Source organism: Xyrauchen texanus, chromosome 31 (genome assembly GCF_025860055.1).
Source record: "Xyrauchen texanus isolate HMW12.3.18 chromosome 31, RBS_HiC_50CHRs, whole genome shotgun sequence".
NCBI lineage: Eukaryota > Metazoa > Chordata > Actinopteri > Cypriniformes > Catostomidae > Xyrauchen > Xyrauchen texanus.
Genome location: NC_068306.1, coordinates 15,768,026 through 15,794,812, shown reverse-complemented (window position 1 = coordinate 15,794,812; position 26,787 = coordinate 15,768,026). Strand labels below are relative to the sequence as shown.

The 26,787-nt window shown below is 38.1% G+C and overlaps 1 protein-coding gene across 1 annotated transcript; it reads right to left on the bottom strand.

Moving 5' to 3' along the window:
* Positions 1-2,486: 2,486 nt before the first annotated feature.
* On the bottom strand, positions 2,487-21,900 carry crkl (v-crk avian sarcoma virus CT10 oncogene homolog-like). The gene is made up of 3 exons (XM_052099358.1): positions 20,780-21,900; positions 18,102-18,564; positions 2,487-4,205 (listed from the first exon to the last, which is right to left on the bottom strand). The coding sequence occupies exons 1-3, from the start codon at positions 21,088-21,090 to the stop codon at positions 4,071-4,073; spliced, it is 909 nt and encodes a 302-aa protein (XP_051955318.1). The 5' UTR covers positions 21,091-21,900; the 3' UTR covers positions 2,487-4,070.
* Positions 21,901-26,787: the final 4,887 nt, after the last annotated feature.

Below are 26,787 nucleotides of genomic sequence, written 5' to 3'. Positions count from 1 at the left end.
TAAATGAATGCATTGTAATAACACTGGGTGGAACATGAAAACTTTTTATAGGATATTGGGTTATCTGTATATCTACATGTTATTCTTACACCACAATGCAGTTTCTGCATTCCTGCATTCCACCCCTGTTCCTGGAGGTCCCCTAATAGAGCACATTTAGAATTTATCTCTTATCTAACATACCCATCGTGTCTTGGAGCCTCTACTGTCAAGCTGATTTGTTGAATGAGGTGTTTAATTAGGTTGAGGCATCCAAAACGTGTAAGCGAACTACTGTCAAGAAGAGAATACACATGCAAAAGATGTTTTATAAAGAATGCAGGATTGACCAGAGATTTAAACTCACTTTAAAGTTCAAGTAAAATATAATTCTCATTTTGGTTTCTTGTTAGGTAAGGCACAAAGGGTAGAGAGAGAAGTAGAGATGAGCGAGCTCTCTGGAGGTGAAATCAAGCCCCGGTTCTGACTCCATATTTGACCCAGATCACACAGAGACCTTGTGGGGAGTCACAATAACTCAACATGGCCTCATTTCCACAGCAGAAGGCAGCACTGCATGACCTGTAAATGTTTAATCGTCAGCTCTCCCAAATGGGGTGTGAAGATTCTGTAAGGACCCAAGATTGATTTAAACAGATACTAAGCCAACCTAACCTATAAGCACCACGCTGTTGATTTTCCCATAAACTGAAAGTGAGTGGAGACTGAGGCTTTCATCTTTATTGGTCAACATGTATAGGACAGTCCACCAGGTTTGGAACAACATGAGGGTGATAATCAAATTTACATAGATAATTTCAAGCTTTACTGTCATTGAAGTAGTTAAGATAATGGTACAGTGAGTATGACAAGCCCTACTTTGATTGTTCCAATAGAAATGCACTTAATTACAATATGTACAGATGTGCCAAAGGTTCATCTGACCAAAACTAATCGAAATACTAAATATAGACACATCAGTGCTTCTGCCTTCCTGCACACAGATAATATTTTGCACTGAAATCTGAGACGAGGTTATCATTGCTCACTGTCTGAATAGATTCAAAGAGAAATAGAGATGTTAGGCAATGTCAGTCTGAGTCACCATTCATTTTCATTGTAAGAAAAAGATGCTATCTCATTTTGGTTTCCACAGAAGAAAGAGTCATACAGGTGTCCAGTAAATTATTTAAATTTTAGGAAAACTATCACTTTAGGCGGATTTATATCTAAAATCTGTTGAGTATGTTTAAAACATTACATACTGTATTTCTAATGTGCTATTTTATCCATTTAGTCTCTACACTTATATTGAGGCCATCACTTTAAGAGCTGGCCAGTCACATAATATGGTAAGTTTCAATCTATGGCAGCAGAATCAGCCTTGGGACAGGCTGGAAATGGGCTAAAATGGGCCTGCATCGACCTCCGCTTCAGTTACCCAATGATGGATTCTAATAAATCTGGAATGTTGGTTTGCATTTTATACCTACAATTTAAAAAAGTAAAAATCTTATAATTGTCTTACTTTCAAACATTGCTATTATTTAATATTAACATACGTCAAATTCTTTTTTTTTTTTTGTATTTCCACCTCAATTAACAAATGTCCTACAATGAGATCTTTAGATGCAACATTGAAAGCAATCGCCACTACATTTCTCCAGCTCACTGTAATACAATATAAAAGGCAAGCAACAACTGCACAATTTGCCTTATTTTAGCCCCACCATTGCAGCGTATGTCAGGCTAAACGCCTATAGTGAGTTTGATGCTGTCGAGCTCATCTTTGATAAATGTATTGAGGAACATTGCTATGTAAAAACTACACAACATTCCCAACATTGTCATTAGTTGCTACACAATGCTCTCAAATAGTTATGGCAAACTGCCATGATGTATCCATGCCAAAAGACAAGGAAACAAGCACAGCCTTGATTCCCTGATTCTCCCTTCAAGACTTGCCAATACTTGTAAAAAAATATATATTTTTTTTACTTCGGTAAGAGGAACAACAAATCACTCTCCAAATCAGTGTAGAGGATAACCTATCCTGTACCAAAACACATTAAATCCATTTTGACATTCTGTATTAAGTGGTATAAAATACACATCAACATCACTTATCAAGGCCAGAGAGCCAAACTGATTAGCTGAATAAATAGCAATGCTTGACCTTCATAACGTTCTCTGGGTTATCATAGCACAGGTTTCTTTTTTTAAAACACTTCATTAAAATTCTTTAATTATCTCCTCTCTCCTGGGCATCGTCACAATCACAAATGGTGCTAATAAAAATTCAAGTGAGATGGAGAAACCAAGCCCCTGTTCCAGATACAGGACATTGTCTCTAAACAGGCTGTGACGTCACCACAATGTCTGCAGAAACAGGGACTTGAAATTGGCCTACTTTGTAACTGTAAGACAAAACATATGATATGGGAGACCAAAGTATCGAGAAAACCGCTGTCAGCATACATGTGAGGTTGGTCATAGACGCACACAGAGAAGTAGACATACATTTTATTTACTCGTTCTGTACATAATGGGTAATACCAGCACGGGTTTTAACCATGAGAAATATTATTAACACATGTAAATGGTGTAAGAAAATAAAAAGGCACAACTTTTCATTTTGAACCTATGAGATTGCATGAATATTGTGTAATGTGAAACAATAACACTGTAATACTGTTATAGCCTTTCCAAAAGAAATAATCTTATGCTTTTGAAACCTTAAGTCATTTGAATGATTCTAAAAGATAAGGGTGTCTATTGCTTTACATGAATGTTTAGCCTTAACTTGATGCTGGGGAAGGAAAACCAGACAACAGATGGACTAATTTCAAAAGGAAATAACAAACAGGAAAAGAAACATGACATGAAGCAGCTTTTGAACTAAGAGGCCGGGAGGTCATGCACAGAGGCCACAAGCAGGTATTTTTTATCCCTTTTTAGAAACATTACCTCTGGTCAAAGTTTTCACACCAGTTTATTCAACACACAGTAAATGCTTGATTCAACAGCTGTCAAAAAAAATACGATACTGGTTACAGATGGTCAAATCCTAAAAGATGTGGAGATACTAAATCATAACTGGGCAAAAACCATCAAAGTTGAATATCTTTATGGCCAAGAACTTGTGATGTGCAGTAACAGTCAAGAAGCAGATATCATTGACTTCACTGACACCAGAATTAAAGGCAATGATGAGTGTAGGGTCAGACACTGAATCCAGTTCTGAAGAGATGAGCTCATAATTGCACAGGCGAAATTTCCAGCTTGTCCAATGGCATTAAATAAATGTTTTCCCCAGACCGAATATCACATCACTAAGGTATCACAACTGGATGCTATGATGCTTCAAAGGCAAGCCCTTCACCATTAAAAGTTAAATCCCCCTCGAGTCTAGCCATAACCATCTAGCTACACTATTACTGCAATTTACAGATTTCAAGTTATTATGGCACAAACAAAAAAGGCTACAGTAGACTTGTCCCACATATTCTACTTGAGGAAAAAGAAAGTGTAACTGGTGAGTCTGTTTCTAAGTGGTGCAGTTGTCTCTAAGTAACTACCACAGCAATGAACTATCAGGACTGTTATTTGGATTGTTTAAATATAACAAAAACAAATAAATTCAATGTGGGAAAACATTTATATTGGACCAAACAAGTAAACAGTTGGCAATCAAGCCAGATGGGTTTAATCCACAGTTCATATTCCCTTTCTTCATACACAAACATATTTAGCTTGCAAAAGTCAATACTAACGGCATAAATCTGGGGCGGCAGTGGCAAGATAGGATAAAGTCACGACAGAGGCCTCATCTCACTTTGGCACAGGTAAAGATGGCCAATCGCATGGAGATATCAGGACATTAAGGGCAGACACAAAAAAACAAAAAATACCGATCCCTCAAGAATTAAGAACCGTTTGATTTCGAAGCTGTAAGCAGTCAGAAGACGCGCAAATGGTTTGCTTGAGAAATGGGCCACGGCTGAGCCCCAAGGCAGACAAGCGTAATACTGGTGGTGACTTGGTGGGGTAGCCAGGGTGTTGAAAGGGTGTTGGACAGAGCAAGGCCCCGGTCATTCATTCTCATCTGGGTTTTGGGGGTCCAATATTTTCACATGGGTGAAGGGGAATAAACCTTTCCGGCCGTTTACCTCCCCTTCCCACTGACCACTGATGTTCATCCTAGTCACTTTCACAATGTCGCCCACCTATGGAAAAACATGATAAATTAGATAAGGTCTGAATTCAAATAATGCACAGATCCATTAAAACTTTTTGGGCACACACATAAACTAGACATGATGTCATTCACTGTAGTATACCAGAAAAACACTACTGGCTTCTAACAATGCTTGTTCGAACAGTCTAGTTAAAAAAATGCCAAATGGAGATTTCATCTATCAGTTAAAATAAGGTAAAGTCAGTCCCACCAGAATTTCGCAGCACTTTTTCCTGATTATTGCGGCCAAAAATGACTGAATTTGCTGCGGCTTTGCTCAAAACTTGCAATACCATTTTCTGCATTTCTTGTTATTTTGCAAAGTGAAACCTCACAAATACTCATAGTATACTTGTGTAATGTGTCTCAATGACTGTACAAATGCAATTGTCTGTAACCATTTTAGAACATAACTGTACATGCAGCTAGCAAGCAAAAACAGAAAATACATTAGAGTTCAATGAAGACCCCTAATTATTTGTATTTAAACTTTTCTGCCTCAGCCAATACAAGTGAATTTGTTAAGGTTTAAATAGTATAACTAAATTAAAGCTGTAAACTTAAAACACATATGAGGTCTTCCACGATTATTACATAACTTGATCATGATCATTTGTTTGAACCATGATTATCTGAGAGAACTGCGATTGTTCAGCACTTGAAATTCTAATCACACCATACTATCCTAATGAGGGATTTTTAAATGATTATAGAAATGCCAATCATGAACAAGTTTCTTTTAAGTTGTTTCTCATTTTCCGGTGCAACAGTGCATTATGTTAGCACTCTAAATGAACCGAGGGCATCACCAACCTGCACTTCAGACCATTTAGAGCAGCTCCTGAAGAGTGTGTGATGAATAAACACTAGCTGTGATGTACAAAGTAAAATAATTATTTAATATCCTGAATTAAAAATCACAAATCGCAAAATGTACATAAAAACAAAAAATGATTTTGCACAGCCCTAAATGTGATTCCCACATTGTTAGGATTAATATTAAAGGAATATTCTATATAGAATATTCAATAGAAGCTCAATCAACAACATTTGTGGCATAATGTTGATTATCACAAAAATATATTTTGAATTGCCCCTCCGCATTTGTTTTTTTTTCTTTAAAAAAACAAATGCAAAAATCTGTGTTACAAAAAGGCACTTACAATGGAAGTGAATGGGGGCTAATTTTTTAATGTTAAAATACACACTTTATTTGTGTGATAAAATCACTTGCTAACCTTTGAGTAAATTTACAGTGGGTACGGAAAGTAGTCAGACCCCCTTAAATTTTTCACTCTTTGTTATATTGCAGCCATTTGCTAAAATCATGTAAGTTCATTTTTGTTCCTCATTATTGTACACACAGCACCCCATATTGACAGAAAAACACAGAATTGTTGACATTTTTGCACATTTATTAAAAAAGAAAAACTGAAATATCACATGGTCCTAAGTATTCAGACCCTTTGTTCAGTATTTAGTAGAAGCACCCTTTTGATCTAATACAGCCATGAGTCTTTTTGGGAAAGATGCAACAAGTCTTTCACATCTGGATTTGGGTATCTTCTGCCATTCCTTCTTGCAGATCCTCTCCAGTTCTGTCAGGTTGGATGGTAAACGTTGGTGGACAGCCATTTTCAGGTCTCTCCAGAGATGCTCAATTGGGTTTAAGTCAGGGCTCTGGCTGGGCCATTCAAGAACAGTCACGGAGTTGATGTGAAGCCACTCCTTCGTTATTTTAGCGGTGTGCTTAGGGTCATTGTCTTGTTGGAAGGTGAACCTTCGGCCCAGTCTGAGGTCCAGAGCACTCTGGAGAAGGTTTTCGTCCAGGATATCCCGGTACTTGGCCGCATTCATCTTTCCCTCGATTGCAACCAGTCGTCCTGTCCCTGCAGCTGAAAAACACTCCCACAGCATGATGCTGCCACCACCATGCTTCACTGTTGAGACTGTATTGGAGAGGTGATGAGCAGTGCCTGGTTTTCTCCACACATACCGCTTAGAATTAAGGCCAAAAAGTTCTATCTTGGTCTCATCAGACCAGAGAATCTTATTTATCACCATCTTGGAGTCCTCCATGTGGGCTTTCATGTGTCTTGTACTGAGGAGAGGCTTCCGTCGGGCCACTCTGCCATAAAGCCCCGACTGGTGGATGGCTGCAGTGATGGTTGACTTACTACAACTTTCTCCCTTCTCCCGACTGCATCTCTGGAGCTCAGCCACAGTGATCTTTGGGTTCTTCTTTACCTCTCTCACCAAGGCTCTTCTCCCCCGATAGCTCAGTTTGGCCGGACGGCCAGCTCTAGGAAGGGTTCTGGTCGTCCCAAACAACTTCCATTTAAGGATTATGGAGGCCACTGTGCTCTTATGAACCTTAAGGGCAGCAGAAGTTTTTTTGTAACCTTGGCCAGATCTGTGCCTTGCCACAATTCTGTCTCTGAGCTCTTCAGGCAGTTCCATTGACCTCATGATTCTCATTTGCTCTGACATGCACTGTGAGCTGTAAGGTCTTATATAGACAGGTGTGTGGCTTTCCTAATCAAGTCCAATCAGTATAATCAAACACAGCTGGACTCAATTGAAGGTGTAGAACCATCTCAAGGATGATCAGAAGAAATGGACAGCACCTGAGTTAAATATATGAGTGTCACAGCAAAGGGTCTGAATACTTAGGACCATGTGATATTTCAGTTTTTCTTTTTTAATAAATGTGCAAAAATGTCAACAATTCTGTGTTTTTCTGTCAATATGGGGTACTGTGTGTACAATAATGAGGAACAAAAATGAACTTACATGATTTTAGCAAATGGCTGCAATATAACAAAGAGTGAAAAATTTAAGGGGGTCTGAATACTTTCCGTACCCACTGTATAGCCAATTTAAAAACCCCATTGCCATGACTGTGTAATATCAACAAACCCTAAAATGACAGTACAAATGACAATTTAAAACAAATTTTCAGCTCAAATAATACATGAGTTTAACAATAGAAATTAAGAGTTTTTATAAAATTATAAGCTTCACATTTTTGCATTTAAGGCCTCCACATCGGCCTTAAAGGCCTTATTGAATATCGATTTTAAGAAAAGGAGGGACATGTTGAAATTAATTTCTGTGTTAAACAACACTATGCCACAAATTATGTTGATTAAGCTTAACCTGTATTCAAATATGCTACAAATGTAATAATTTACTTAGTCGTGAATTTCTCCTGTTTCTTGAAAGTCTGAGCGAGTTATAGAGATCAGTCTTTCACAACTTGAATTTTCTTCCTTACAGAACTGCTTTAGTTCAGCCAAACTGGAGGGGTTTTGAGCATAAACTGCCCATTTAAGGTCATGCCACAGCATCTCAATCGGGTTCAAGTCAGGACTTTGACTAGGCCACTCCAAAACTTTCACTTAGCTTTTTTGAGCCATTCAGACGTGGACCTAATCCTATACTTTGGATCACTGTCTTGCTGCATAATCCAGTTGCGCTTGAGCTTTAACTCATGGACTAACGACTGGAGTTATCCTTTAAGATTTTCTGGTAGAGATCAGAATTCATGTTCCCTTCAATTATTGTAAGTCACTCTGGCCCTGAAGCAGCAAAGCAACCCCACACCATCACACTACCACTACCATGCTTGAACGTAAGTATAATGTTCTTTTTGTGGAATTCAGTGTTTCATTTATTGATTTCCACAAAACTTAGGATAATTAAGGAAAATTTAGCAATGGTTTTCGACTCGCCACTCTTCCTGGATGAGTTGTCACTGTGCTCTTGGAGGAATTTTGGAAGGTTGACCACTTCTGGAAAGGTTCACTACTGTGCCAAGTGTTCTCCATTTGGAAATAATGGCTCACACTGTGGTCCTTTTGAGTCCCAGAGCCTATGAAACAGCTTTGTAACCCTTCCCAGACTGATGTATTTCAATCTGGAATTTCTTTCGATCTTGGCATAGTGTGCTACCGGGCGAGACTTTTTAGCCAACATCATGCTGTTGATTTGATTGAACATGGCTGGCATGTTCATAATCATGCCTGGGTGTGTCTAGTCCAGCTGAACCACATTATGAATGTAGATTCATAGGTTTGGGAATTTCGTAATTAAGGGGGCAAATAATTTACACAGGCCCAGTTGGTATTGGATAACTATTTTGCTTCAATAAATAACATTATCATTTATAAACTGTATATTGTGTTTACTTACACTCCCTTTGCTTTATGTTTGAATTTTTTATGAAAAAAAAAAAAATGCGTATGAGATATACACAAAACCAGAAATCAGGATGAGGTCAAATATTTCTTCACAGCACAGTATATTGATTTCAAACAGTAAACCTCTTTCAAACTACAGTGGTCGACAGATCAGCTGAATGTAATCAATTTCACTGAAACTGAGGTAAGATACAAACAACATTTTCATTTATTCTGAACAAAGTGTTCGTTCAGCGTTACTTGTTATACGAGGCCTCTTGACTGAGCGCACTTTCTCTTTCCCTCTACCACACACATTTTGTCTACTTGAGTACTCAGACTAATTACTCATTGAGTACTCGAGGCAGTGGGGCAGTGGTGGCTCAGTGGTTGAGGCTTAGGGTTACTGACCAGAAGGTCAGGGGTTCAAGCCCCAGAACCACCAAAATGCCACTGTTGGGCCCTTGAGCAAGGCCCTTAACTCCAGGTTGCTCCGGGGGGATTGTCCCTGTAATAAGTGCACTGTAAGTCGCTTTGGATAAAAGCGTCTGCCAAATGCATAAATGTAAATGTAAATGTAAATGTACTCGAGGGGCAATGACATGTACATAACTGTTTATATAATAATATGTATGACAAACTTCTTTGGCTGCTGCGCTGTCTTGTTATTTCAGTGTATCATTTATTCATTATTACAGGCTGTTATAAAATGTACAAAATATAGCATAATCAAAATATAATGCATATTTTTTCATTATATGAAGATTCGTTGTCCAATTGAAATGAAAGAATGTGCACAAAGCGCATCTGTCTGTTCTTCCTTAAGGTTATCATAGTATTTTTAGTAAGCATGCACCAGTTTTTTTTAGTGACTGTCTAAACCAACTCTTTTCAAATCAAGGTTGGCTTAGCAGGAGACGGCATAACCATGGCGTTTTTAAGTTGAAGTTTAGTTTTGAAGACGCTGCATTCTGTTCCATTTAGCTGCGCTCCGTCTAGCTGTTTGAAACACTTGCCTGCTGTTGTGCGCTGCTTCAACACGTAGAGTCTACAGCCACACACCTGGTGTGTGTCTTATGTGTTCTCCCTGGTGGGGAAAGCTGCGATGCTCTGTATTGTTGTTGCTATGATGATTCATGAAGCATTCCATTCAACTCGGGAGAGTACAAATTTCCACCTTTCAACTGGGGAAAGTGCAACGGAATGATACATAATGTTGGATTTCTAACTTGGAAACTTGTGCGGAAATCTTCAACTCCCATATCGTCGAGATGCAGGTGTGCGTTATGTCACGTAAACATTTCAGCACCCAGGGCAGGAAGGTTTACAGTGACATTCACTTTTATTAAATAATATCCAATATCAAATTTCTTACATTAAATGATAATAAAGCCTGTTTAGCACATGTTTTGCAGAGACAGGTGTTCAAAATACAGTTATTACACTCTCTATAATCTCTACAATCAATATAAAATAGGCAAATCCTGGGCATTTAAAGTGATTTAGAGATCCCAGTCTAACTTTTTAAGGATCCTCTAGTGGAAAGGATGTATCGGCACCCTAAAACAAGCAGATATTACAGCTTTCCCTACTTACATTACAACTTGTGGTCAGTTTTGCCACATCCCTAGGTGATTATTGTGCTGCACTGATAAGCGGATAAGCTGCACACCATAATCAGATGGATGCTCTGGCATTGTGATCCACAAATTATCTTCTCCCTCTAAACGAATATGATCTATAACGAGCAAATTAAACTTTAAACATGATTGTCACTAGAGGGCGAAATGCACCAGTCGTATCCGGATATCAAAGATGGTGAAACTGGGACGTTATCAGCCGTCAGTCATTGATGGTCTATGGCCATTTGGGCACACCAAAATGGCCGCTCGAACACTTCCATTGCCGTGACCTCCTGGTGGCAGTTTACCGTTGTGTCAGCGATCCGGTTTTATATATATATATATATTTATTAGGGCTGTCGATTTAACGCGTTAATTCAGTGCGATTCATTTTACAAGAAATAACGCAATAAAAGATTTTACAATCGCAATGCCCCCAGACCATAATAAGGAAGATTCCTGAGAATTGCAAGCTTGTAGTACCACCTGTTTACTCCAGATGGCAGTAAGTGAAATTTCAGCTGTATGAGCAAAGTGCAGTTTATACAGTGAAGAAACACAAACATGCGTTACGTTCTTGCATTCAAAACACTTGGAGCACGAATGCGAACTAAGGGATCTAAAGATGTGTTTTAAATATAGTTTAATACTCAATCTTAACTTTACACAGTGACCTAAACATTTTGTTTATGATGCAGCGCACCCGAGACACTACAAAAGCATGTCTGACGCAGGGTGTGGCTGGATTGAGATGGTGCAAAATTTGGAAATTACCCCATAGATATTTAATCACAAATAAAATCAAATAAATTTCCTTCAAACTTATTTATAAGTACTACCCTACTAATTATTTTCTTGTAGAGAGATTTAATTGTGATGTCGATATATTCTGTACATTTTGTGATCTGCAGACGGAAACATTTTTTCATTTATTTTGGAGTTGTCCCTACTCGACTTGATTTTGGTCTGATTTCTGCAAGATTGTTAGAGATCATATCATTCCCAGCTTTCAACTTTGTTTTAAAAAAATGTTGTTCGTTTTTTTTTTTAGCCATGACATGTCTCTTCATAAGGAATATTATTTGATTAATTTTCTGCTTTTATTGGCAAAGTTTAATATTCATAAATATAAGTATGGTGGTTATAAACCATTAGTTTTAATTGCAGAGGTTCAGCAATACCCAAGAACAATTTCCAATTTGAGTAACAAGAAAGGTGTATAATAAACAATTTTATATTTTTATTTATTTATTTTACTTTTTGTTGTTGTTTGTTTTAATATACCTCTTGGCTCTAGATGTAAAAGTTTTGTAAGCATTAATAATAAAAAAAAAATCCCTCATAATAAATCTCCAACTGATTGACAAATTCACTTGTGAAATGGCTATCTGTGAACTGTATGCTAATTATTGACTTATGTTCAATAATATAGTAGTAAACAAACATTGATAAGACAATACAAAAAGAATACAGAATACAATGATTAACTCTTCTGCTACAAGAATGTAATGCATTTTAATTATTTGAATATTTTTATTATAATATATAAATAATTTTTTTGAATATTTAAAAAATATTCAGTATAATCGGTAGAAATTTGGTAACCAGTATACAGTACGGATTATCGTCTGTATCTCGGTTACGCAAAATCGGCATCAAGTGGCAAGAAATGTACACCTCGTTCCATTTGCTCAACATGTACGCAGTACACATTCTGTCAGAGAATTGAACGAAGACGACAGAGCGGCTTCACGTGAGACTGAGATTACTGAAGAAACAGGGTTTTTCCAGGTAGACAATTTTTTACGACCACCCAATTGAAATTTCAGGCCACCAAAGCAAATTCAATGGCATTTTTTTCTCATGACCTAAATATGATTCTCATATCTCAGATACAGCTGTGTTTCAAGTGATTGGCTCTGAAGAATGAAAGTGCTCAATCCAGTTTCTCTCTATTGAGGCACAAATTTTAAAACTTGCGTGACCCATTTGAATTCTACCAAGTTTAGAATTTTTAACCTTAAAGTGCTATGGAGGAAATCATATATCTCAAACCACTAGAGAGCCAGGCATTCTAACCAACACTGACGAGGAAAACGGCTAAAACAATGTGTCATGCGCCAACAATTACGTCATCTGTCATGCAGATGTTTTAAACTAAACATCACCCAAAGTAAAATTCAGTTCGAATGATGTTAGATATTACAAAACAAACCAGCTTTTCTCTCAGATATTCAAATATTGTCAACAGAGATGACATAAATCATTAAGTGTGTTAAGTTTTGTTTGGGGTGGGGGTAATTTTGTACTTATGGATTAATTCCTTTGATGCACTTCTTTCAGAAGATGTCAAATTTAGCATTGTGGTAAGGTACGATTTATTGACACTTTACTAACTGCACGTTACGGTTCGACTGGCCTCTACTCGCTTTACTTTTCGGAGCTTGCTTTTCCACTGCTGTTTAGTGCCACCTCAACGTGGGTGGGACTATAGGCTGATCGGCATAGTTGCGCCACCTCTACTGCCGTGACATCATCATAAACGCAACAAAACAATAAACAATAACACGACCGATAGCGGTTACCTACTAGCTCATTGTGTTGCACAAAGCAGTTGTTGCATGGTGATTTTAAAGAAGTGTAAAAGTTAAATTGGCCTGGTTGTTTTAGAAGCAAGCTTTCAAGTAACTGATCAACTAAATAAAGTGAGGCTTTCAAGCAGAGTATAGAATTTAACATCCTCCATTGTGGACTCCAGCCGTGGCAGAGTCCAGGGCATTCTCCCTCCCATTGCTCGCCGGTCTAGATAGTGTCAATTTGGTCGAACCACTTCCACTTTTCCTTGATGGTAAAGTCACTTAAGTTTTTTTAACTTTTCCCTTCACTGTTTGTAGGTCCGATGGTAGCCGTGTCTCAGCTGTGCGGCCAACAACTGAGACACTTCATTAAATACTTTTTTTGTTTATCGGTAACGAGAGGAAAGTCTGCACCTCGTTTATTGTCCACTGCGTGGTTTTTGCAGGTTTTTTTTTGTATCACACTTAGTATCGGCTCCGCTCGCTTGGAACCTCGTCGGTACAAAAAAAAAGTACCAGGTACTATCCAGAGTGGAAAACCCCCAAAAAGCGAGCAAAGTCGAGTTGTACCATGCAGTGGAAAAGCCCCATATGTTTGTCAAGCTCCAAATAAAGAGAACATTTTATAAGAGGAAGTAGTTTTCATTGATAAAGCATTTAATTCAATGACTGTATTTTTCAAAAATAGGCATTACAATATGGATGTTTTATATATAATCCAATTTTTATTGATTTAAAAAAAAAAAAAAGTTACTATATTGTGATATATCGTTATTGTGATATAAAAAATGTATTACATTTTTTGTTAAGTTTAATTGATTAAAATTACCCTCCTTGGTTGATTTTGAGACTGATTTTCACTAGACTCTGCATTATAATGCAGATATGCATCCATTTTGTACTCATTCAGTTCATTTTGCTTTAGGCCATAACCTACTCTGAGTCATAATCCTGCTTTCCATAAACAAGCTGCACTCATATGTAAAACAAAGCAGACAATGAGAAAATCTGAAACAAGGCTGAATGAAAAACATAATCTGCATTTGATCCCATTCATAAGTTTCTCTGGTGTTTTTTCTTTCCTTGCTGATTCTACAGACATGTTCTCAGGTTGACTAAGGCATAGATTATGCTTCTTTTAACAAATGGACAAGATCTTACATGTAGAAACAGATGTAAGTGTGCTGGAACATGTCAGGTGGGATGATTTTAAGTGTGGATTTCCACTGTAAACCATGATCAAACAAATTCTGAATTCCACGCAGAATTAGGCTACTCTATGCTCAAGAGTGTCCTCCCAATTCTAAGTGATCTGAAAGGGACAGTAGCTGGAGGGGCAGGAGTCTCTGTGCTTATTATGATGTTGCAGTTATCATTAGGGTCTTAAAAACAGAGTAGCATTTAGTATATTTGAAACAATGTTTCAAATATACTACCACCATCAAGTGGCGGCCAATGCAAATCAATGGATTTCAGTTACCTTGAAGAGTAAACTACCACTTTTTGTAGTTAGTGTCCTTTATTCATCAGAAATCAGTTAATTAATTTACGAACGAATGCGGAGCATATCAAGCTTTTTTCACAAATTAATAAGTTGATAGGTCTGCTCAAAGGAAAGTCCCTGAGAAATGTCCCTAAGAAATGTAGAAAGGAGCAAAAAAGGACATGAGCTGACAAGTGTGTCATCGAGACAAATTATAGTCATTTTTCAATTCCGCACGATCAGCACCATCTGAACACTTTGGGAAAATGTAATGGTTAAAATAATGTGTATTATTTTAAATATATATTTCACTTCATTGGTAAAATACTGTGAACAACAGAAAAATTGCTCCATTAAAGGAATGGTAAACCCAAAACCCTCATCATTTCCTGACCCTCATGTCATCCAAGATGTGTATGAATTTCTTTCTTCTGCTAAACACAAAGATTTTTAGAAGAACATTTTAGCTCTGTTGGTCCTAACAAAATGAATGGGTACCAACATTTTGGCTTCAAAAGCACTTAAAGGCAGCATAAATGTCATGCATCCAACTCCAGTGGTTAACAGATCATTATTTAAGTCCTATTTTCTATCAAACTTCAATTTCACTTCTTTCTTTAGTGATTCACATTCTTAATGAATATCACAACCTACTGGCAGGGAGGAGAATTAATAGTAAAAAGAAGACTTAATTATTGATCTGTTTCTCATTCACACCTATCATATTGCTTCTGATTATATCAATTTAAATCACTGGAGTCTTATAGATTACATTTATGCTGCCTTAATGTGCTATTAGGAGCCAAATAATTTTGGTACCAATTCACTTACATTGAGGACCTACAGAGCTCAAATATTCTTCTAAAAATCTTTGTTTGTGTTCAGCAGGAGAAATACATTTATACACATGTAGGAAGGCATGAGGGTGAGTAAATGATAAAATAATTTAAATTTTTGGTGAATTATACTTTTAAGTGTCTATGGTAGCCTGCACTGCATCTTATATTTGTATAAATCAATGAACAGAATAGATGGCAACAGATTTGTCCTTGTATGCTGCTGACAGAATGCAAATAACTTTTAGTTAATTAGCAAACTGAATTAACTGAAAATATGGTTTGTAACTAGACACAAGGTTGACAATATCATTCCTGGTAAATAAATAAATAAACAAACATTGGAAATGGAAACTATACTCACAGAATAATTTATAAGGAACACCTGTGACGCTACATATTCATGTGGTTATCTAATCAGCCAATCATGTGCCAGCAGTGCAATGCATAAAATCATACAGATACAGGTCAGAAGCTTCAGTTAATATTCACATCAACCATCAGAATGGTGAAAAAAATGTGATTTCAACTGTGGCATGATTGTGTATTTCTGTAACTGTTGATCTCCTGGGATTTTCACGCACAACATTCTCTAAAGTTTACTCAAAATGGTGCCAAAAAACATCCAGTGAGCAGCAGTTCTGCGGACGGAAACACCTTGTTAATGAGAGAGGTCAACGGAGAATGGCCAGACCGAATAACATCTCAGAATGCACAACAGGTCGAATCTTGAAAGGGCTACAACAGCAGAAGACAATTTTGGGCACTTTATTATGACCATAGTGTTACTAATAAAGTGCTCAGTGAGTGCATATCTTGATATCATTCTCATTCATTCATTTGAGCACATCTATGTGCAAATGCATCATTCTTTTGAATGGAATCCATATTTTAATAGGTAGAAAATCAGACTTTAATAGACTGAAAATCAAGTCTAGATTAATCCCTGTTTAAAGGCCTTGAGATCATGTGTATTCATTTCAAACAGATCTTTTCACTGATTTCAAAACTTCTCCAATTACTTTTAAGAACTATTCAACAGTTTATTTTACATGAGCAACCATCACCAATAAGAACGCCATAATGGAATCTATGGAATTTTTGGGGGACATTATCTGCGCTGATGTTGTTGGAAAATCTGCAGAATTCGAATAAATTTGAATAGTAAACATACTGTAGCAAAATCTAAATGTGTTAAACTCAACTGTGAACTTAAGTTTTAATAACTGCTTCATACATTTTCAAATTAGCTCAAATGTTTAATACACAAGCACAGGTGGAACTGGATGTGTGGACATTTGTGAACGATGCGTGTACTAATTCTATGGAAATCAGCGATCAGAGATTTCTGAGAACCTAGATTTTGTACAGACCAGATTTTGTAAGCAAAGAGCGCACTACCCTCAGCTACTACTACAGTGAGGAAAATAAGTATTTGAACACCCTGCTATTTTGCAAGTTCTCCCACTTAGAAATCATGGAGGGGTCTGAAATTGTCATTGTAGGTGCATGTCCACTGTGAGAGACATAATCTAAAAAAAAAATCCAGAAATCACAATGTATGATTTTTTAACTATTTATTTGTATGATACAGCTGCAAATAAGTATTTGAACACCTGAGAAAATCAATGTTAATATTTGGTACAGTAGCCTTTGTTTGCAATTACAGAGGTCAAACGTTTCCTGTAGTTTTTCACCAGGTTTGCACACACTGCAGGAGGGATTTTGGCCCACTCCTCCACACAGATCTTCTCTAGATCAGTCAGGTTTCTGGGCTGTCGCTGAGAAACACGGAGTTTGAGCTCCCTCCAAAGATTCTCTATTGGGTTTAGGTCTGGAGACTGGCTAGGCCACGCCAGAACCTTGATATGCTTCTTACAGAGCCACTCCTTGGTTATCCTGGCTGTGTGCTTCGGGTCATTGTCATGTTGGAAGACCCAGCCTCGACCCATCTTCAATGCTCTAACTGAGGGAAGGAGGTTGTTCCCCAAAATCTCGCAATACATGGCCCCGGTCATCCTCTCCTTAACACAGTGCAGTCAGCCCTGTCCCATGTGCAGAAAAACACCCCCAAAGCATGATGCTACCACCCCCATGCTTCACAGTAGGGATGGTGTTCTTGGGATGGTACTCATCATTCTTCTTCCTCCAAACACGGTTAGTGGAATTATGACCAAAAAGTTCTATTTTGGTCTCATCTGACCACATGACTTTCTCCCATGACTCCTCTGGATCATCCAAATGGTCATTGGCAAACTTAAGACGGGCCTTGACATGTGCTGGTTTAAGCAGGGGAACCTTCTGTGCCATGCATGATTTCAAACCATGACGTCTTAGTGTATTACCAACAGTAACCTTGGAAACGGTGATCCCAGCTCTTTTCAGGTCATTGACCAGCTCCTCCCGTGTAGTTCTGGGCTGATTTCTCACCTTTCTTAGGATCATTGAGACCCCACGAGGTGAGATCTTGCATGGAGCCCCAGTCCGAGGGAGATTGACAGTCATGTTTAGCTTCTTCCATTTTCTAATGATTGCTCCAACAGTGGACCTTTTTTCACCAAGCTGCTTGGCAATTTCCCCATAGCCCTTTCCAGCCTTGTGGAGGTGTACAATTTTGTCTCTAGTGTCTTTGGACAGCTCTTTGGTCTTGGCCATGTTAGTAGTTGGATTCTTACTGATTGTATGGGGTGGACAGGTGTCTTTATGCAGCTAACGACCTCAAACAAGTGCATATAATTTAGGATAATAAATGGAGTGGAGGTGGACATTTTAAAGGCAGACTAACAGGTCTTTGAGGGTCAGAATTCTAGCTGATTGACAGGTGTTCAAATACTTATTTGCAGCTGTATCATACAAATAAATAGTTAAAAAATCATATATTGTGATTTCTGGATTTTTTTTTTAGATTATGTCTCTCACAGTGGACATGCACCTACGATGACAATTTCAGACCCCTCCATGATTTCCAAGTGGGAGAACTTGCAAAATAGCAGGGTGTTCAAATACTTATTTTCCTCACTGTATATCTAGTCTCACCCATCTAGTCTCTACCGAACAGTAGTTAAGAGATATTTTAAATTCTTTGTAGCCATTCTTCTTTATTAAGCACTGTCAAAAAAAACAATGGTCTTTATAACTTATACATGCAATATTTTTCAGTGTCAAAGCCACAAAAGAAAGAACCTACCTCTAGTGCCAAGGCAGTTTTGTCATATGCACAGGGCACTCGCTTCTGGATAGCCTTTGCAATGACAGGCCCATTCTGCATTGAAGGCAGGGGGTTGATGACAGCGCCTGGCGTGACAGGGGGAAGGGGAGATGGAGTCTGAGGCTGGGCATAGGCGTGTGAAGGCTCCGGGATGCCATAGCTATTCGAATTGCGTGAACCATGACCAGGCTGAGGTGAAGGCCTCATCAGCTTTTCTACGTAGGGAACAGGAATCATGCCTACTCGTCCTTCCTTGTTCTTGGCACTCCACCATTGCTCCTCAGGCTTGTCCAGAATAATCAGGATTTCGCCCTTCTTGAAAGGAAGGTCTTCTGCATCGCTACCAGTGAAGTCATAAAGAGTTCGAACATACTCCTGGTTCTCATCTCCGTGTCCCCCGGCTGGCTGAATGGGACCGGTGGTTAGAGGGGTACTGGGGTACCTATAGTTGAAGAAACCAGGCATAAGGATTTTAAACATTTGAGGCTTCAGAATCATATGCAACACAAATTAATGAGATTTAGATTTTTATCAGCAACAGCCTAAGGAGAAATGGTTGAATCCACTTTTTACTAGATAACTGCTATAATGTAATTTTCAATCCACTACTTAAAGGAACAGTTATCCCAATTTATTTACTCACCCTCATGCATCCCAGAAGTGTATGAATTTCTTTCTTCTGCTAAACACGTATGAAGATTTTTAGATTAATATCTCTGCACTGTTGGGGCATTCAATGCAAGTGAATGGTGACCAGAGCATTGAAACTCCAAAATGCACATAAAAGGCAGCATATAAAAGTAATCCATACAAATTCAGTGGTTAAATCCATCTCATCAGAAGTGATGTGTTAGGTGTGGGTGAGAAACAGTAGGGCTGTAACGATCCATCGATCCGGATAGATGCATCGTTCCAATGACCAACGATCCAATGCGTAAATATCGATATAGATATTTTTTTAACGATTTTTTTATTTGAATACTCTCATGTCAGCCACGTCTGTACGCATTTCAGTCAGGCAATGAAGCAAATTTATTACATTAATTTGACTGAGCACTAAATATGCTTTTCATGTGGGACACAGATGTGCGCAGGGTCTTTGAAGCCAAATTGTGCTCTGCTATCCATGCAGCGCGCGTACGCATCAAATGGGCTTCCCACGAAATGCGAGATCCATTGACAGGATTCGTGCAACACATCAACTAATCACTCCTTAAAATGTGACAAATCGTGACAAATGCAGAGCGGCTCACATGCGCGATCAATTCGGGCTTCCATCGATTTCATTGCACATGTGACCCATATTCATTTTACAAGAGAATTTGCTATTTTAAAGTACCATGGAGCAGTTCAACCATGTGAAACATCTTGACAACGCTGACATTCTGAACAGCACTAATGAGGGGAAAGCGAAACACCTGCTCAGCACCAGCATCAGTTATAAGACTTTACACATTACACATCAACACCCTTACTAAAATGTATCTCAGTTATCTGTAACAGAATTTTCCATTACAACTATGGAAGTTGTAGCCAAGAAAACCGCCAATAGCACAGATAGTAGGAAACAAGTCATGGGTATGCAAGTACTTTGAAATGGACTAAACGAAAAATTTGCTGTCATCAAACGAGTGACGTTCATTTTTTCATATTATTTATCTGTAAAGCATTTTTCAACATCTGACTTACCTTATTTTGTTGTGGATGTCCCTATGTGTAAACAGAGTGTTGAATAAAATTATCAAATTATATTTTTGTTGCATTTGAGGGAAAAATAATAATAAATATATATATATATATATATATATATATATATATATATATATATATATATATATATATAAAAATTGTGTAAAATAGGCACATAATATCAGAATATCGATCGTAGGCCCCTGAATTGAATCGGATCACATCGCAAACTTCAAAGTACAGGCAAATATCTGATCGATTCAACATTGTATCGTGATGAACACCCCTAAGAAAACAGATCAAGATTTAAGTCCTTTTTTACTATAGATTCTCCTCCATGCCCAGTAGGTGGCAATATGCACAAAGAAAGAAAATCATCAAAAACAAAAAAACTCTTAGGAGAGAAGAAAGCACTTAGGAGGGCTGGCGAAAGTGGACATTGTTTTAACTACTGGTGGCTCAGCGGTTAAGGCTCAGAGTTACTGAGTTTAAGCCCCAGCACTGCAAGGCCCTTAACCCTATCTGCTCCAGAGGCGCTGTTTCATGGCTGACCCTGCCCTCTGACCCCAGCTAAGTTGGGATATGCGAAAACAACTGCATTTAATTGGCTCGGGACAATGACAATAAAGTTTAATCTTTTACACTGCCTTTATGTGGGTTCCGATCTCTATTCACTTGCACTGAATGGACCAACAGAGCTGAGATATTTTTCTAAAAAATGTTGTTTGCGTTCTGCAGAAGTTTTACACATCTATGATGGCATAAGGGTGAGTAAATGATCAGTACATTATCATTTTGGGGTGAACTATTTCTTTAACGTGCACTTTCACAAGTACAGTTCACTTCCTGATATCGTTCATGGAAATGACTGAATATCTCTGTATTGCGCGACTAAATTAGAATAGGGGAAGTACACAAGAAGGTTGGATTGATGTGCCAATGCGAAGACGACAAAAAGAAGTGCTTACCTTGGTGCAGGCTCTATCAAGGTGGTCGTATCCAGATAATGTATTTTATAAAACTCCAAAAGGGCAGGTAGATTATCAAACTCTTGGTCGCCTATCTTGAATCTCTTGTTTGGCAAAGAATTGATGATATAGTGAGACAGTTTAGAGTTTTCGGACACTGACAGTACATAGTCACCGGGACAAGTGGACGAATCTCGCACCAAAAACATCCCGTGTCTCTGTCCCTGTAACCTATTCTGCGCCTCCTGTCTCGAGACCTGCCCGAAATACCAGCTGGCTCTGTCCAAGGAGTCGAATCGTGCAGACGACATGTTTGCTCGTCAATAAATACACCTGCACACCTCTGAAAACGAATAAGCGATCAACTAAAAAGGCAATTTTCGATTCTTATGTAAGCTAGTAGTGGTTTCGTGAGCTGCTGTCAAACCCAAGGCAAGCCAAATTGACAGTCCTACTGAACCGCAACCTGACGTTTGACCAGACAGGCTGCGACTGGCGTCAACCAACTTTGATGCATTGCTAAAATTTTCCAGCAACACAAGAATCGCGGCGGGCTCAGAACAGGTTAAAAACAACCGAATAAAGTTAGCAACGAACCCCCAAAACACGTAATTGGAATTGAAGTTCCCCTTTCCGCTCTCTCTTCCGTGAAAGCAGCAGAATATTATGAAACAATATAACCCATTAGCCAGCTAACGGTCTTCAGCCGCCGTCCGCTCAAGATGAGGGAAATATTGCCGTATTATGTTAGTAAATCGCTATGCATGACGGTTTTAGGCGACATTAGGTAGCTGCGTCCAAAAACGAGTCCTCGTTCGTGTATTAGACCAAAGTGCAGCCGAGTTGTGTCTCTTATTTCGACTCCCAGTAGACTTCAAAGCCTGTAACAAAAATGGCGGCCCGCAACACGTCTCACACGAAACGAATTCACAAGTAAAGTGAATTCTGAAAAGTTTCCCGCCTCATGCGCTGCTCCCTTTTAGGACGCACGACTTTACCACCCGACCGAAAATATATTTAGTTTGTTCCTTGTGTATTCTGTTCTTTCCCAGCGTTATCGAACACACCGTCCGAGAAATGGCGTCTGGAGGGCGGATCTGCGCGCGCTCCCGCCCGGTCTGTCTGATCACCCGTCACGAACGCGTTGAGCGGCTGTTACTTAAAGGAAGAATAAAAGTGTGTTGTAAGTGTGGCTTGCCGAGACGCGGCATTTCAAATCCTGTGCACCGAGATAATGACGCAAATAACTCAACTACCGATCGAAGGAATATGTTGGGCCAGTGTGCGCAATAACGTAAATTAATGTGAAAGTTTCAATGTGTTGTAGTTGTGGGCGCATTCCTCTCTCCGTGGATGAGTTGTTTTTCTTTTGTTTTTGGGATGGCAAAGTTCACTCACCTTATTTACATCTGGAGAGCTGTTTGTTGTTGACATAGGCTATTAAATTCCATAGCCTAAAGCGCTAACCCAAGTATGCATGAATGAGCACAAAAGTAAAGGCAGCATGATAGAGGACACTCAGGGCATAAAATCATACATTGTCATTCAGAAATGTAAAAACAAAAAGAAGGGCCTTTGCAAGTCATAATCCGTCCCTGAAATCAGTCTAAATCTAGGTTATGATTTTCACACTGAAATTTCACAAGACAACTGGCTGTCAAATACTTCTTGAGCTACACATAACACAAAAGCTACACAAATGTATTTTCTAATAAGATAAACTTTGTGTCACTACTTCAAAGTGGGAATTATGGCCTATGGATACAAAGTCTTTTTGCCTGAGTGCACACAGAGAGTAAATGTTCATGTTTTTCCCTAATGGATAAAAAGTAGGTCAGATGGCCTAGTCAAAAAAAACATTTGTGCACTGTTGACTGTCAGAACTGTCTAATCAAGCAAAGCCAAAAATGAAATTCCTTTGAAAATCAGAGGATATTGAATCATCAAAAGACAGACTCTGAAAATGTCACAAAGCTTTATTACATCATATCCTTTGCAAAGATTTGCTCATTGTTCATACAAAGAAAACCTGAATGCATCAACAGTACGATATTGCTATCATATAATCCATTCTGACCTCATCTATCCCCTTGCAATTGTATGCCACAAATGCTCACTTAAAGCAGCTGCAGTTTATCAATTAAGTGTTGGACCATAAGAATAAAAGTCATAATCTGACACACAACTGAGTGGTATAATTCATTAAGCCTGCATTTCATAATACACAAAGTTCACCAAAGTTACAAGGACAGACCCCTGGAGCAAGTGTGCTTTGGTCAAGTCACAATAGTAATAGAGGATCATCTCTTGTTCAATATAAACCAACAACCTTTCAGTTTCAAGATGAGGTCACAACACCAACCCCGTGCAAACAAAGGCCTGCCCTGGGTGAGGATCAACAAGATTATGAGTCAATAGCCTACCATGAACATCTAGCATTATTGAATATGGCTACCAAACCACATGAAAAAATAAAATTTATGGAAAATATAGTGAATAATAAAAATTATTTCAGTTTTGGCAGGAAGCCAACATTTACTCTGCATAACCAATGTGTGAAACAGACGGAAGGAAGTTTTTCTTAGACATGTCACTCATGGCTTCTCTGTATGTGCTGTTGCCCAATAACCACACCCCATCTGGTGCTACACTAGCACATGTCTGAAAATGAAAGTCATCATGCAAAGATAACTTGCTCTCTAAACGGAACTTGTATTGAATTTATGGTCGAATTGATTAACAAGTAAAGAATATGGAGAATAAATTATCTGGCACCAAAACCACAAGCAATAGGACACATTTCTGTCAATAGAGAAATTATGTTTATGATAGGCACCATTATATAAACTACCAAACTATATAGACCTCACCTTATTCAGAGTAGCACCATAGGCTACATCTATTTTGATGTTAAGAAAACAAATCTGTATGGACTTACATACAGTTTCTTCTATGATATGCATTGTATAAAAAGCTGTATAAAGGTCATAGATCCAATCAAACGTTCATAGCTAATGTTTTTAGACTACTCCAGAATCTTTTTTTTTTTTTTTTTTGGAATGATGTTTTTTCCATTGGTTCCTCAGCTGAACGATAAACACCATTTTAAACAACAGTACAACCCAATTAAGTTTTCATTTTTGTCAAAAATGAATTACTCTGAGTAAGGTTTAACTGAGCCCTGTTAAATAAATGTTCTGGGTTCAATACAAATTAAACTCAGCCAACAAAATTTGTAGCATAATGTTGTTTGACTGGTCAGCCCTTTGCTTAAAAAATGTTACAGTGAGGCACTTACCATGGAAGTGAATGGGGACAATTTTTGGAGGGTATAAATGCAGAAATGTGAAGCTAACAATTTTATAAAAGCACTTACATTAATTATTCTTTAAAAACGTGTGTATTATTTGAGCTGTAAAGTCATTTAAATCGTCGTTTGTACGGTCGTTGTTGGGTTTTTGGTTCACAGTGTTATGTCCTCATGGCACCAAAGTTGTAAAATTGGATTTACCTTAACACAAAAAAGGTAAGTGATTTTTTATCACACTAGAATCCTGTTAACAAGCATATGTTTATGTCTTGTGGCTATTTTGAAACATTGATTATTTTAGCGTTGACGGTATTGCCACTCCCTTTACGCATATTACGCAGCAATGGCACAAAACTTTAATTGAAAGTGCCTAACCCAGACTATTGCTTTTTAAAAGACAATGTGAAAGGACAAGTCTGCATGACACCGCAGAGACTTCCAGCATGTGGAGGCTCATGCTACTCTCCGTGATCCACAACTTACCACACACACCCCATTGAGACAGAGAACCACTAATAGTGACCACGAGGAGGTTATCCCATGTGACTCTACCCTCCCTAGCAACTGGGCCAATTTGGTTGCTTAGGAGACCTGTCTGGAGTCACTCAGCACACCCTGGATTAGAACTTGTGACTCCAGGGGTGGTAGACAGCATCAATACTTGCTGAGCTACCCAGGCCCCCACAGCCTGTCTTAAACAGGCAGTAGTATTTTAGCATTTGTTATACTTATCAATGTAAACTATGTAAATACTTGGAAATAATACAAATTATGCATAAAAACAAAACAAAAATACAATAAAACAAGCATGTAACAAAATGTGTATATATTTAAAGAGGCAATAATACATTATGAAATATTACAAATTTATCTAACACTTTAAATATTGAAGAATTTTAAAATAGGCTCTAACAGCATCTAAGCAAAAATAAGCTAGTCTTATTTTTCCCAACCACCAGAGGAAAGTTATTTTTTGTAATGTAGGGCAAAAATGCAGTTATAGCAAATAATAGTAAATAGTTTGTGTCTCTTAAGAAGTTACCCTGGGCTTTTCAGATATGCCAAATGTTTCTGAGTTTGGCCATGACAACGTCCTCTCCTTGCTCTATAGAAATGTATGACATTACAATTCAACACAGAAAATGCAATATGATTTTTTTAAAATCAATTATCATATTTTTTTCACCAAACACTACATTGATGTTTTTAAAGAGTAAGATCACATAATAATAACAAACCATGAGATATGTATAAAAACCACAAGATCTATATAATGACAGAGCAAGCTGCATATGTAAATCACACAAATAAATCACACTTCAAATATATCTTTAAAAATGATATGTCAGTATTTTAAAAGCTTTTTTATTGTGGTGGACATGAATGGAATGGAATGATGATTGAGAGATATTCCTCAAAAGCATGTTGTATCATATTTCATACAAAAATTTTCAACAAGATTTGTCTATAAAATAATGTAATTTTAAGTGAGCACATAAATTCAATAAATACTAATTTTGATATATCAGCAAAAATAGAATTGTTATTGTTCATTTTACTTTGTCAAAATCAGCAAAGATTTCACATCAAAAAGACGACCTTTCAAGTCTCCCACAGCTGTCCTCCAGAAGTGGAAGCGAAGGGCTCCTACTCCCCATTCACTGCCAGTGCTCATGGCCATGGAGGTCGTTCCCCAATCCCTGCCAGCTCTCTGAATCTTCGGCTACCTCCACCCTCTGAGTCTTCGGTGACTCAATGGAAGCATTGTCAATAAAGCTCATTCTGATTATGATGTATATACACCGATCAGCCACAACATTAAAACCACCTGCTTAATATCATGCAGGTCCCCCTCATGCCCCCAAAATGGCTCTGACCCATCGAGGTACAAGACCTCTGAAGGTGTCCAGTGGTATCTGGCACCAAGATGTTAGCAGCAAATTCTTTAAGTCCTGTAAGTTACGAGGTGGGTCCTCCATGGATCGGACTTGTTGGTCCAGCACATCCCATAGATGCTCAATCGGATTGAGATCTGGGAAATTTGGATGTCAAGTCTACACCTTGAAGTCTTTGTCGTATTTCTTAAATCATTCTTGAACTATTTTTGTAGTGTGGCAGGGCGCATTATCCTTATGAAAGAGGCCATTGCCATCAGGGAATACCTTTGCCATGAAGGGATGTACGTGGTCTGCAACAATCTTTAAGTAGTTGGTACATGTCAAAGTATCATCCACATGAATGCCAGGACCCAAGCTTTTCCAGCAGAACATTGCCTAGATCATCACAATGCTTCTGTCTGCCTGCCTTGCTCCCATTGTGCATCCTCTGATTTACATAAAGTTTTTCCCTTTCCTTGTCTTTGCAATAGTTTCTCCCATATTTAACCTAACTGCTGTTAACAGACATTCATGCTCTGCATGTTTCCAATGTGGATGTGTCTCCCCTAATGCATTGAGAACTGTCCGCCTTTACATTTCAAACTTCGGCACAAAAGCTGCCTCTGCAGCTGAATGTATTTACACAGCTATTGCAATCACAATAAATATGTAAAAATATGTATAAATAGTAAAAAAAAAGTATGATTTTTCCTGTATAATTAACTGTAAAAAGTTATATTATGTTTAACAAGAGAGTACATGTACTTTTTACAAAGTTACACTACATAAGTACTTTTTTGTTGGTGTGAGATCATTAAAAG

Coding starts and splice junctions, on each gene's coding strand:
- crkl (XM_052099358.1), bottom strand. CDS start 21,090: ATGTCGTCTGCACGATTCGACTCCTTGGACAGAGCCAGCTGGTATTTC. Junction 18,565..20,779: donor TTGATAGAGCCTGCACCAAG/GTAAGCACTTCT, acceptor CTTCAACTATAG/GTACCCCAGTACCCCTCTAA. Junction 4,206..18,101: donor AAACTGCCTTGGCACTAGAG/GTAGGTTCTTTC, acceptor GTTTTTCCATAG/GTGGGCGACATTGTGAAAGT.